The 14131-nt window shown below is 44.6% G+C and overlaps 1 protein-coding gene and 1 long non-coding RNA gene across 8 annotated transcripts in view; one reads left to right on the forward strand and one right to left on the reverse strand.

The window, feature by feature from the left end:
* LOC102902291 overlaps positions 1-13738 on the forward strand; it is a 69196-nt gene extending 55458 nt beyond the window's left edge. For both annotated transcript variants that reach the window (XR_441749.3, XR_441748.3), the window contains one exon: positions 11529-13738. This is a non-coding gene — a long non-coding RNA (uncharacterized LOC102902291). The remainder of the gene's footprint in view (positions 1-11528) is intronic.
* Positions 8383-14131, reverse strand: part of GGTA1 (alpha-1,3-galactosyltransferase) — a 58393-nt gene continuing 52644 nt past the window's right edge. For 5 of the 6 annotated variants that reach the window (XM_045042452.1, XM_045042453.1, XM_045042451.1 and 2 more), the window contains one exon: positions 8383-11421. In XM_045042452.1, the coding sequence (XP_044898387.1) occupies positions 10728-11421 (694 nt within the window). In that variant the 3' untranslated portion in view covers positions 8383-10727. 6 annotated transcript variants of the gene reach the window in all.

A 14131-nucleotide genomic window follows, 5' to 3' on the forward strand; every position in this document is an offset into this window, starting at 1 on the left:
ACCTTCATGTGAGTACTGTAAGGAGGGACTTACTTCTATCATTTAGCTATTTGTTTTCTATATGCCTTGTGCCTTTTTTTTGTTCCTTATTTTCTGCATTACTGTCTTCTTTCATGTTTAGTTTATTTTTTGTGGTGAAGTATTTAAATTGTTTTTGCATTTCCTTTTGTGTGTGTTCTGTGGCTATTTTCTTCATGGTTATTATGGGGTACATTTCAATTCCTGAAGTTATAACACTCAAGTTAGAATTTATACCACCTTAACTTCAATAACATACCAAAACTGTTCCTGCACACCCCTGTCCCCACCTCTCTTGATTGTTGATGTCACAAAATTACATCTTTATACATGGTGTCTCCAAAAACCATAAACAAATAACTCTTTGAAATCCATTAGCCTCTTAAATTATGCAGCAAATAAAATTTGGAGTTACAAACCAAAATTATAATACTAGCCTTTAGACTAGTAATTTTTAAGACTCTATTAGTCTCTAAAGTAACATAGGAAACAGAAACTAGAGTTGTACACTGTCATTACAATACTGGCTTTTATAATTGCCCATGTATTTTATTTTGTTTATTTTTTTATTTTTTTAAGTTTATTATTTATTTTGAGAAAGAGAGAGAGAGAGAGAGAGAGAGAGAGAGAGAGAGAGAGAGAGAAAGGGGGGGAAGGAGAGGGGGAAGAGAGAGGGGGCGAGAGAGAGAATCCCAAGTAGGCTCCACACTGTCAGTGCAGAGGTGATGTAGGACTCAAACCCACAAAGCATGAGATCATGACCTGAGCTGAAGTCAGATGCTTAACTTACTGAGCCACCCAGGCAACCCTATTTTTTATTTTTTTTAATGTACATATTTTTAATGTTTATTTATTTTTGAGAGAGAAGAGGGAGCACTAGCAGGGGAGGGGCAGAGAGAGAGGGGGGACAGAGGAACTGAAGAGGGGTCTGCACCGACAGTGGAGAGCCTGATGCGGGGCTCAAACTCACAAACTGAGAGATCATAACCTGAGCCGGAGTCAGATGCAACCAACTGAGCCAACCATGTGCCCTGCCCATGTGTTTACTTTGATGTATATCTTTACTTTTCCATATAGCTTTGAGTTACTATCTAATGTCCTTTCGTTTCACCCTGCAAGACTCTCTTCTGACTTTCAGTTTCTAATGAGAAATCTGCCAGTAATCTTATTGAGGATCCCTTGTATGTGATGAGTCATTTCTCTCTTGCTGTTTTCAAGATTCTCTTTATCTTTATCTTAATTTTTCAAAAGTTTGATTATAATGTGTCTCAGTGTAGGATCTTTTTTGGTTCGTTTTACTTGGAGTTGATTGAGCTTCGTGTATGTTTATATTCATCTCTTTCATCAAACTTGGGATGTTTTCATGCATTATTTCTTGACATATTCTCTCTTTCTCTTCTTCTGGGATGCCCCCAACGCATATGTTGCTCTGCTCAATGATGTCCCATGTTTCTTAGGCTCTGTTCACTTTTCTTCAATCTTTTTACTTTTCATTCCTCAAACTCGATATTTATTGTCCTGTCTTCAAGCTCACTGATTCTTCCTTTTGCCTGCTTAAATCTGCCTTTAAATCCCTCTAGTGAATATTTCATTTTAGTTATTGTCATTTTCAGCTCTAGGATTTCTTTTTGGTTGCTCTTTAGGCTTTCTCTCTATTTTACTTCCATTTTGTTCATACATCATTTTCTTGACTTCTCCCACATCTTCTTTTCATTCTCTGAGCATCTTTGACAGTTGTCTTTGTCTAATATATTGGCCATCAGGCCTTTTTCAGGAACAATTTCTGTTTATTTTTCTCCTTTGAATGAGCCATACTTTTCTGTTTCCTTGTATGCCTTGTGATTTTTTTCTTGAAAACTGGACATTTAAATCTAATACTGTGATACCTCTGGAAGTTAGATTTTCCTCTTTCCCCAGGGTTAGCTGTTTTTTGTTATTGTTTTCATTTATTGTTTTTGCTTTTTTTTTCTTTTTAATTATAGGCTGTCTCTGTGCCAAGGATCAGGATAAGTTGTAAATTTAACATCTTCTAGGTCTTTTCTGAGTATTTCCTTGGGTATGCATGGTCACTTACTAATTTCCCTGTGTATGTAGTCTTTATCGAGTCTCCTAGTCTTTAGTATCTGGCTCCCCAAAGAGGAAAAGGGAAAAATGAGAAGAGCGAAAAGGAGTGCTGGCCCTTTAAATCCCCTGGCTGTCACTTCAGCTGAAGGGGGAGGGGCTGGCAACAATTCGGAAGGGGCAACAATAGATGCCCGCCTCTTTGTCTGCACCTCTGTGATCCTAAGCAGCAATTAGTGATCAGAGCCCATTCTGGCTCCCATAAGCTGCCAGGAACATGTGCACAACTGCCTGCCACATGGCTGGGGGTGGAGAATAGGTGGCCGCTACTGTGCTAAGAGCTGAAATTGACCAAAATTAATCTTAATCTACCATCCAAGCCCTCCCTTGGAAGTTGCAAGCTTTCAATAGACTCCAGAGTTCCAAAATGGTTACGTCAGACACATTCTGCCAGTGCAATTATTGTCTAGGTGGGGAGACAGATTCCTGGTGTTTCCTATTCCACCATGTTCCCAGAATCATCTTTACCTGGGAAGTTTTTAGAAGTCCTAACACCCATCCAATTGAATCAGAATTTTGGGGGTTGGAACCAGGCATCAATATTAGTTCTCCAGGTAATTCCAGGATGCAGCCAGGTTTGAGAACCAGGGCTTTATACTCCCTACAGCCACGAGAGAGGCATAACTCCTATGGGCTAGTTTGGATTTTGGAATCAGGTGCCCTGCGCATGAGGATATCCAGCTGCCTTGCATTTGCCTGATAATATAAAAGCAGTAACCTTCAGTGAGATCCGGGACAAGAGAAAGTTCTCCAGCTGGTCCAGCTTGCGGGCCAGCTGCCCTGCTACTAACTCTTAGGGCCAATCCTATCTTACATAGTTCAAAGAATCTGTAGAATGGGATGATGGATGAAGACTGTGAAGCCTTGATGGAAAACTTAGAGCAGAGGCCCATTGAATTCCAAGGTGAGGAAATGCCTCTGGAGCACATAACCATCATGTCCTTCTTTTAAACGGTGTTGCTATAATTTTTCCTTTTTCCTTCATTGTGATTCACCACTGACTCTAATGTATGTGGGTGTGAGCCATGTTTACCCCTTATTTTGCAGATTGCTGATAGTCCGATGGGTTCTCTAAGGAACCAAAGGGGGGAAATAGTTATGACCTGGGGTCCGTAGACTCTGAGAAGCCTGGCCTTCTGATGTTATCTGTGGATTCTGTGGTCTGGCATTAGGAGAGGGGACTGTGCTCAGGTGGTACATAACATTTTTGGATCACGATAGCAGGGAATGTTTTAGATATTTTAGATACCTATTTTAGAAGTGATTGACAGCTAGACAGCTGTAAGTGGAATGTGGGAGACACTCGGAGAGGCACCTACCCAGCTCACAACAATATGTCCTTCGAACTGCCCTGCAGTGTGATCCACAGCCGCTGGGAGCAGGGTCGATGCTGTGCTGTTTGGGTTTTCTTTTCCAGGAATTTAAAAGTTGGGGTTCTTTTTAATGTTTTATTTATTTTTGAGAGAGAAAGCACCAGTGGGGGGAGGGGCAGAGAAAGGGGGGGACAGAGGATCCAAAACAGGCTCTGCGCTGACAGCAGTGAGCCCCATGCAGGGATCGAACCCACGAACCTCGTGATCATGACCCAAGCTGAAGTCGGACGCTCAACCGACTGAGCCACCCAGGTGCCCCAGGAATTTAAAGTTTTGAAGGAAGAAACCCTGAGTCTGGAAATAGTGGGGGGCCAAGCTATGCTGACAGACCCCTAGGGAAAGTTCACAAGTTTTAGCTGTTGAAGCTCTTCGAACTTCCCTGGCTCTTGCTCATGGCCCGGTTACAGTGATGGGCCGGAAAATTTTTATACAACCAACTCCTAAAAAAGAAAAATGGAAGAGGAAGCAAAGGAAACAAGAAGCCTGCAATGTTTGTTGACCCCCATGGTGTAAACACGCCCACTGGGGCCCATATCAAGCTCCCACGGTGAGGTCACCACACAGGGAGTTGGGGGGCAAGGAGGTATGCTACGGTGGCCAACTCTTTCTTGTATTCAGTGGAACTTTCCCTACCAAAAAATAACCTCCCTCAAATCTCCCTTTCCGATTTAGACAGCTCAGGGGGATGTCTGTTCCTTGCAATAAAAATACTTTTCCCTAAAATACCTAGCTAGCATAACCACGTTTCATTCTGAACAGTTAGTCAATTCACTCAAAGTATCTTCTGATTTTGGCTGGTTTTTCACAGGCACATTCTTTAGATGTTTTTAGCTATTTCCATTTATTCATATCTTTTTCTACAATTGTGCAGTCTTCACCATATCTAGAGAGTAATGTGGTTTTTTTTTTTTTTGAAAGTTTATTTATTTATTTTGAAAGAGAACGTGAGCAGAGAAGGGACAGAGAAAGAGGGAGAAAGAGAATCCCAAACAGGCTCCACGGAGCCCACTGCAGAGCTGGATGTGGGGCTCCATACGGGGCTTGATCCCATAACCCTGGGATCATGACCTGAGCCAAGATTTGGATTTGGAAGCTCAACTGACTGAGCCAGCCAGGCGCCCTAGAATGTTTTTAATGGCTGCAGTGGCTTAGGCTAAGTGTTAACTTTGGAAATTCCTGCCCTCCAGTGTCCAGTATACAGAACTACTTCTGTCTTAGCTGTGGAATGTTACAGGAGTAAGAAGAGGTGAGTTCGAGGCTCTTGACACCCATCAGGGACTATTCCTAGGGTATAGGCCATTAGGTATTGTGCATATTGACTCCCCAGTGTTTCTTAGTTAATGAAGTCCAAAGGAAATTTTACACCATGGTTTCTCAACCTTGTCACTATTGACATTTTGAACCAGATAATTATTGGGTGTGTGTGCAGGGGGCGGGGGGCTGTCCTGTGCATTGTAGGAGGTTTAGCAACATCCCTGGCCTCTACCCACTAAATATGAATAGCATCCCCAGCCCCCAAGTTAACCAACGATATCTTGGACATTGCCAAACATCCCTCGGGTCAGGGCAGGGGGGAATGGTGGTCCTGTAAAATGATCCTGGTTGTCTGGCTGAGAGGTGCCTGAGTGACTCAGTAGGTTAAGCATCTGACTTTGGCGCAGGTCATGATCTCGCTGTTCGTGAGTTCAGGCCCCATGTTGGGCTCTGTGTTGATAGCTCAAAGCCTGGAGCCTGCTTCCGATTCTGTGTCTAGCTTCTCTCTCTCTGCCTCTCCCCTGCTTGTACTCTGTCTCTCCAAAATAAATAGACATTAAAAAATAAAATAAATAAAATAAAATAAAATAAAATAAAATCATCTTGGTTGAGAACCACTGCTCCACACTGATGAACCCAATTTGACCCAGCAGCACTGAACTTAAGCAGCACTGAAACTAGCAGGTTATGACCCCAGGTTAGAGCCCGAAGCACAGGTCCCCATACTGTGTACGACATACAGGATGGAAAGTTCCAGGTGCCAGATGTGAAAGCATGCTTTGTGGTAGGACATAGAGTCTACAATCAAAATTTAAAAATTTTAAATTAAAAACCATCATTTCTTATTAGGCATGATGGGAGTGGGTGTGATGATTCATTCATTCATTCATTCATTCATTTAGTAGCTATGCGTTAAGCAGTGTCTCTGAGGTAGGTGATGTAATAAGGGCTGGAACTGATGCAAAGGCAAACTATGGACCCGCTTTAAGCAGCTAACAATTCTAGAAGGGTTCAATGGGGATATCTTCAGTTACAAGAGAAAGCCCATTTCCATCTGACTTAATGGGACTCACATATTTGAAAAGCCCACAAGCAGTGCAGGCTTCAGGTAAGGCTGGAGCCAGGGACTCAGGTTGTCGTCAAGGACTGCATTTCCTTCAGCGTCCCTGTTTCTCGTGTCCTATTGTCCATTTCATCCTAACTCTGACCTCCCTGTGGTCAAGCTCCCAATACAACATGTGCCCTCATTTCCCAAGAGAACCTGAGATTCGCTTTCATTGGACCAATTTAGGTCACCTGCCCACCACTGAATCAACCATTGCCACCAAGGGCATGGGAAGTGCTGATCGGCTTAGTCTGGATCCTTTGCTCCATAGAAATCATGGAGACTCCATAAAGGAGCCCAGGCATTGCTGGGAGGGGAGAAAGAGAGCCACAAATGCTACACATATGTGGAGTCCTCAACCAGCTAAAGTGCTCACATGTTCTTTACCACTTTCCACGCAGGCTCTGCCACATGATTTCGTCCAGTACCAAGGCCCCGGCACCATTTGTGTGGGTCTCTGCAAAGGTCTCCTGGTAGTCCTCTGTGCTTCACATCTGCTGCTCTTCCCCCTGGAACCCATTCCGTCTCCACTCCTCAGTCACCCCCTTCTCTTCTCTCAAAGCTCAGTTCAGAGTCAGCCCCTCTGACGCAGTCTCCTCCTCCCTTTCTCCATGCTTCCCTGGGCCCTGTATTGCTCATGTATCATTTGCTTCTCCAGCTTGGCTCTATGATGGCTTTAGACCTACATTCTAAGAGTTTTTGGTCTACTAAATTCTCTCTTGAATGCCTCATAAAGGAATTGAGAGCTTTTGGTGGTGATTCCTTTGGTGTCCTCCAGTTTCAAAAACAAGATGGTTAAAATGTGTGTGTGTGTGTGCATACGTTTGCATGCACATATGTGAAAGAGAGAGTGGGGGAAGCAGATGGGAGCTGTGGAAAGAGCAAAGGCTTTAGACAGTCCTGGGTTTGAATCCTAGTCTGTGCCCTTACAGATCTGAGGCTTTGACGGCTGGATCCTCACTTAACTCTGCTTTCTCTCCTTAAAAAGTGTGCATCGCATGTTACGCATTCACTTTCTATGACGCTTCACCCCTGTTGGTTTGCTATTGTGCCTATGTTCATTTATGCGTATTCATTTATGTAAGGTACATTTAACAAATAGTGCACTTAATAAATACTTAACTGTAAGTATTGCCATAACTATGATTCCCTTATCAGTAAATCACGTGGTGACTTGGGCTGGGAGACATCAAAGATGGGGTCATTCCAAGGGTAAGAGAAGTGAGGCCCTTCAGGGCTTGAAGAAACCTGTCCCCTTCCAGCTGCATGGGACCCCCAGGTTAGAGAAGGAGCGGAAGGAGGAGGCATGGCTGTCCCTTCCACCTGCCCCCTCTGCCCAATCATGCCCTCCAAGGCACTGCCTTGGCACAACAGCTCAGTGTGTGTCCACAGGGATTGCATCAGCCCTGCAGGCACAAAGTAAAGATAAGAATTATCACAGGGGCGCCTGGGTGGCTCAGTTGGTTAAGCATCCAACTTGATTTCAGCTCAGGCCTGATCTCACAGTTCGTAAGTTTGGGCCCTGCTTTGGGCTCTGCGCTGCCTGTACGGAGTCTATTGGGAATTCTCTCTCTCCTTCTCTGCCCCTTCCCTGCTAGCTCTCTCTCTCTCTCTCAAAATAAAATTTAAAAAGAAAAATGTTTTATTTTTTAAAGAGAATGATCACAGTCTTTTATTTATTTATTTTTTATATGATCCATTTTAAATAATTTAATGCATTTGGGGAGGTTTCATGCAGAAAAAGTGGGAAATAGTACAACAGGCTTGGGGACACAGTTTTTATTTAAAAAATTTTTTTAATGTTTATTTTTGAGAGAGAGGGAGAGAGAGAGAGAGAGAGAGAGAGAGCAAGTGGGGGAGGGGCAGAGAGAGAGGGAGACACGGAATCCAAAGCATGCTCCAGGCTCTGAGCTGCCAGCACAGAGCCTGACGTGGGGCTCGAACCCACAAACCACCAGATCATGACCTGAGCAGAAGTTGGATGCTTAACCGACTGAGCCACCCAGGTGCCCCTTACACACCTAATTTTTAAAATATTCTTATGGAAAAATGCCCCTTTATAAGATACTTCTATAAAGTTACATCTTCCGGGACGTCTGAGTGGCTCAGTCGGTTAGGCTGCTATTGATTTCGGCTCAGGTCATGGTCTCATGGTTTGTAGGTTTGAGCCCCGAGTCGGGGTCTGGTGCTGACAGCGTGAAGCCTGCTTGGGATTCTCTCTCTCCCCTTCTCTCTCTGTTCCTCCCCCACTTGTGCTCTCTCTCTCAAAATAAACTAAAAAACAAAGTTGCATTTTCCTTGATATGAAACACACGCAGCCCTTCGTATGTGTATGTTAACACATTTATCCTTGCCAGCTTCTCTGGTTTGAGCTTCAGCTCAGTCATTTGCTAGCTGGGTGGCTAACCTTGCTGAATATCACTCTGCTTATCTATAAAATGAAAATAATTCTCTCCAATGAGGGAACGATGCCCTGTTGTATATCCAGTGTGCCACACTACATCAGTCTGGTCGGTTTTCATCTTTCCATTTATTACAAAGACACCCGCCCTGACTTTGCTGGAGATCCAGCCTTTTTCCAGAGCCTCCTTGGCCACATATATTCCCCAGAGGTCAGGACTAATAATCCCCAGATGTAGTTATGACATTGTTTTCTCCCTCTGTGCTGGCGCCCCACCCTGGGGTTGAGGGGCAAGCCTTTTTCTTTCTGGTTCCTCCACTGGCAGTTAATTATTTCAATGCACCACTTTGGAAAGCTCTCCATAAGCACTTATTGTTTTGAAAGCTTGGGACTCTCAACCATGTTCTATCTTTGTAATAGTGAACACATTTTTAAGAGGACATCAGGACTTTTTGGAGTCTAAGAATTTAAAATGTTACAACTGACGATCCTGAACATCTTTGGGAGAAAATGCACAATCCATGACCAGACCAGGATCTATTGAGAAAATAATTTATTCAAGTGTGAATTGTGAATTTTATTTTTTTTTTTTTAATGTTTAACTATCAATGAGATCTGGAGTTTGGGGATTTAAATTTAAATGAGTAAAAAAAATATCCAGATTCCCTCAAAAGTAAACATCAACCCTCTTCCCTAATCTTTTAAGAGAGATCATTTCTTTGGTTTAGGATTTCAATGCTTAACTGTCTCTACTCCAGAATGGATGGATCCCAGGAAGGGTCAGTTCTGGAGAGGCAGCGTCCTGACATGCGGTCTCCGTTTTCTTTTACAAAGCCCATTTCTTCAGAATTTTTGTTGTTGTTGTCGTTGTTGGTTTTGCTTCATTTTGCTGGGTTGTGAGATTTTCTGGCACGGATTGAAGAGTAGGAGGCACAGTGACATGGTAGAAAAAAATGTAGGTTTCACTGTATCAAATAAGCCCATTGCGCTGAACACCAAGGGCGGTGGCTCTTCAAATAAATCACTTAAAAGTGGAAACAAATGACCAAAACTGGAACACGAGCAAACTATAAATACACCTGCATATGTAAATGCTGCCTCCTAACTCCTGTACATCGAATTGCTCAACTTGAAGTAATGCGTAGGATTCCATAGCTTCTCTTAGAGAAGGGAATTGTATGTTAAGCTGTTCATTCATGAGGACTGGGTCTCTCACCGCCATCCCCTCTGCTTTCGATATAAAATCAATTAGCCATTTTATTAAACGTATCTGGTTGTCACACTTCAGTAGTGCAGACAGGGCAGGGGAAAACGAAAAGTTACTTGACCCGAGGGCTTTCCAAACTCCTCGATGTCGGCCCTCCAGGTTGGGGCGTGGCGGGCTGCGGGGACCCTGAGGGTTAGAGCAGGTGGCAGCAGGGCATGTTGATGACTTATTGTCATGAAGCCCGGGTTTGGGAAACGTAACTCCTTGCAAGCCTCTTCAGTCCACTGCGGGCCGTTGCCTTCTCTGACACCGTCCACTTCTCCGGCCAAGGAACTGAAGACCGGAGTCTGGCGGACTGAATGCGCCTTGGGCAAAACAAGAAACATCCTCCACTCAAGTCCCCGCAGTGCTGGTCGTCGCGGGTCTGAGGAAGTCAGAGACTACCCACCCTGCCCCCCACTCAGCGCCCGGATCCATGCTGTGTTTAAGGACCAGCCCCGTGCCCTGGGCCCCTCCAAGGTGGCCCACAGATATCAGCCTCCTCTTTTTCCACTCTCTTTGCTTTTCCATGGCAAACTCAACTCTGAGTCTGTTTTCACTCCATGCTGAGCAACCACTGGCTCATTCAGATTCCCCGTGACTCCAAACACGTGCCACCATGATCTCCCTTGGGAATCTCCACCAGGAAGATTCTGCACGGGAGCCAAACAACATTTTCCCGATGGGAAAAGAACATGGGTGGCAAATGGCCTGAAGCAGTCTGCCAGTGAAACCATGTGAGGATTGCCAAGGTGGACCGTGCCCTTACTCAGAGTTCTTCTGTCGCCAAGCAACTCGATGATGCTTGGGACTCAGCAGAGGCACTGAAGTCAAGGGGATGACCCCCTCCCCCCACAATCGTATCTTGCTGCCAAACACTTCCCTTAGCACCCTTTTCTCCAGTACATTATCTGGCACATGTAGAGTGTTTCTGGCTTTTTCTTTGCCTGTGTCAATTTTTTTGGTGAGCGTTTGGTCCAGTTGATAGTATTTCCCCCAAACCCAGAAGAGATCAGAAATCACTGGGAATTTACATCTGATTCCTGTAGGTTTCATCCTCCCATAATGCAAGGTTGAAAGTTACCAGGAAGAAGAGAAGTTGGCGGTCTGTTAGTATTGTTTAAAAGTTAAAATTAAGTGTTACTTTTCTGAGGAAGTAGCCAGAATACTACTCTCTCAAATTCAGAAACCTACCGGCACAATTTAAAATCAGATATTATTTCTAACCAAATTATACTCTTTCGTCTGCCAAGATATCTTGACAATCTTAATATCTGAAGGCAAGCCTATATGATAATCCCAACAATATTCTGGGGATAAAATTTTAGTGGGTTTGTTGAGAAGGAAATACTTATTTAGGTGGCTTTCATCATGCCACTCGGCTTCTATGTCATTTTTCTTGTCCTGGAGAATTCCCTTGAAGCACTCCTGGGTGATGTTTAGGACCTGAGTGGGCGTTCCTCCAAAAATGGCAGCGTGGTAATAAAAATCTCCCTCGCCGAACGGAATGTATGCTGCGGATTCCTTCCGCCTCTCATAGGTAAACTCGTCAGGATCTGCCTTGTACCACCAGGCCTGTAGCTGAGCCACCGACTGGCCCAGGGTCTCCACTCCAAAGCTATCTTGGAAGACCTGGTCCACGTCCATGCAGAAGAGGAAGTCCACCTCATGCTGGATGTGGGCCACAATGTGCTCCCCGATGATCTTCATGCGCATCATGCTGATGTCCTGCCACCTCTTCTCAGGCTTGATCTCAAACACTTTGAAGGAACGCAGAGGACCCAGCTCTATCAAGGGCATCTTGGAGACATCGTCCACCATGATGTAAAATATGACTTTGTGGCCAACCATGAAGTACCTATTAGCAGATATTAAGAACTCCTCCAAGTAATGCTCAATGTATCTGAAACAAAGGAGAAGGGGACAAATTTAACCACTGGGATTTGTGCAGGAGGCTGCATGCTAGTCTAATCATCTTTTTGTTTTGTTTTGTTTTGTTTTGTTTTGCAGTTTAGGGGAGGCATGGTTTCCCCTCTCCCAGACATGTGTTTTCCACATCTGATAGTGTAACATTCCTGGCTGCCTTCCACCATTCATTCGCTCCACTTTGGGGAAGAGGAGTGACTTACCTGCTGATTTTGGAAGAGTGACAGGGCCTCTGCAGCCCTGCTCCCACCACTCTACCTCTTGGAAATGGCCACCAGCCAGGTGGGGAGAGGCTGTGCTCCGAACGGCTCGGGGCCTTAAAGTGAGGCCCTACTCCACATCTGGAAGCCTGGGTACCTAATCTTTCGGATTCCGTGATTCAGTAGCAGGAGACCTAGGGTCTGCAAATAGAAGCCACTTTCTCCGGCACCAGCTTTAACTGTGATAAAGGTGATGCTCACTATCATCTACCTTATTTAGCCTTTTGTCTTGTTTATCAGTTGGGCCGGACTGGGGGCAGGCAGAGTGGGTGCTAGTTATTTTTCCCCCAGCTTCACTGAGGTGGAATTGACATAGAGCAACATGGGAGTGTCGGGCGTCCAAAGTGTTGATCTGACATGCTTACATATCACGCAATGATTACCACTATAGCCTTAGCTGATACCTCCATCGGGTCACATAACAACCGTCTCTTTTTTGTGGTGAGAACATTGGAGGTCTATTCTCTTAACAACTTTCAAGTGTATAATACGGTTTTATTAGCTATAATCACCAGGATATACACCAGATCCCTCGAACTTACTCATAACTGGAAATTTGTGTATCCTCTGCCCAACAGCAGGGGACACCACTTCTCCCTCAAACTATACCCAACGTTGCTCCTGCCCTACCAGATGCAAGAGTGACATCTGGGTCCTTTGGGGATGTATTAAGCCTAACCATCACCATTCTTATATCCTCCTCTGGGATCCAGAGAATGGGTTATGGGACGGGGAGATCCCTCTATATTACATATTCACCCCGTGAGCCTCCCACTGCTCACCCCAAACGCCAATCCACTGTTAAGACACCACCATCGTAAGACTCATCCAAACACCAGAGCAAACAACCCCTGACTTAAGCTTGGTTTAACTATCTTTTCCTTGTTTTTCACAATACATTTTATTTCTTGGAGCATTTTTAGGTTCACAGCAACACTGAGCTGAAAGCACAGAAAGTTCCCATGTACCTTCCCTGCCCCCCCTCCATGGCTTCCCCCCCACTATCAATATCTAGCATCAGGGTGATACGTGCCTTGCAATCCATGAGCCTACACTGACATGTCCTTATCACCTCCTGGTTTACACTAAGATCCACTCTTGGTGTTGTACATTCCATGGATTTGGACAAATGTACAGTGACATGTATCCGTCACTGTGTATGGTATTATATGGAGTATTTTCACTGCCCTAAAAATCCTGTGTGCTGCCTGTTCATCCATCCCCGGCAACTACTGATCTTTGACTGTCTCCAGAGTGTTGCCTTTTCCAGAATGTCACAGAGTTGGAACCATACAGTATACAGCCCCTTTAGATTGGTTTCTGTCACTAAGTAACACGCATTCAAGGTTCCTTCATATCTTTGCCTGGCTTGATAGCTTATTTCTTTTTAGCACTGATAGTATTCTAGATGTTACAGTTTATTTATCCACTCACCTACCGAAGGACGTCTTGGTGGCCTGCAAGTTTTGGCCATTAGGAATAAAGCTGCCGTAAACATCTATGTATAGGGTTGTTTTCTAGACATAAGTTTCCAACTCCTTTGGCTGAACACCAAGGAGGGCCCTTGCTGGACTGCGTGGTACCATTAATGTTTAGTTTTGTAAGAATCTGCCAAACCATCTTCCAAATGGTTGCACCGTTTTACGTCCCTACCAGTAATGAATGAGCGTCTCTGTCGCTCCACACCCTTGCCAGCATTTGGCATTGTCAGTGTTTTGGATTTGGGCCATTCTAATGGGTGGGTGGCGATGTTTTAGCTATGTATGTATTCATTCAAGACACATCGTGTTGGTGTCTCCCGCGACCCAGGCTACACAGTAGTAGTCAGACAGCTTAACGCGACTCATGCAGACCCCAGACTCAGGCCCAGCTCAGTGAATGTGGACTGACTTTAATTTGCTGATCATGCCAGCAGCCAATCAAGATGTTTTGTCAGCCATTATAACCGGCACTCTGTTTTGCTTTTTGGTTGCTGCCTGGATTTCCTTTCTTTACTACCAAAATAAAGTGTGCTTTTAATGCCGCCCTCTAGAAGCCCGAGAGTTTACGGTACTGATTCATTTAAATGGAAAGAAGAGATCTGAGCAGTACAAACAGGGAGTTTAACGCGGCTCTGTGGCCGGTTGCCAGGAAATTCTTGGGCACTCTGGAACTTTAAGAAAAATCTATTGTGTTCTGAAGCTTCGGAGACAATCCAGGGGCAAGGGAGGAGGGAGCCCCTGGAGGTTTAACATTGTTTAGGGATTAAAACACTGCTGTTGGCTTCCTGCATTGTTATTTGAAAACAAACCAAACATCACACCTCCTAAAAGTCCAGATCCACTCTTGTGAGGATTTATTGCTGCTGAGCACCTCTCATGCCTCACAGCCGAGAGCATAGGGCTTTCCCCAGGATACGGGATTTACAAATAGGGCTTTCTCCAGGAT

The sequence above is a fragment of the Felis catus genome, chromosome D4 (assembly GCF_018350175.1).
Source record: "Felis catus isolate Fca126 chromosome D4, F.catus_Fca126_mat1.0, whole genome shotgun sequence".
Lineage (NCBI taxonomy): Eukaryota > Metazoa > Chordata > Mammalia > Carnivora > Felidae > Felis > Felis catus.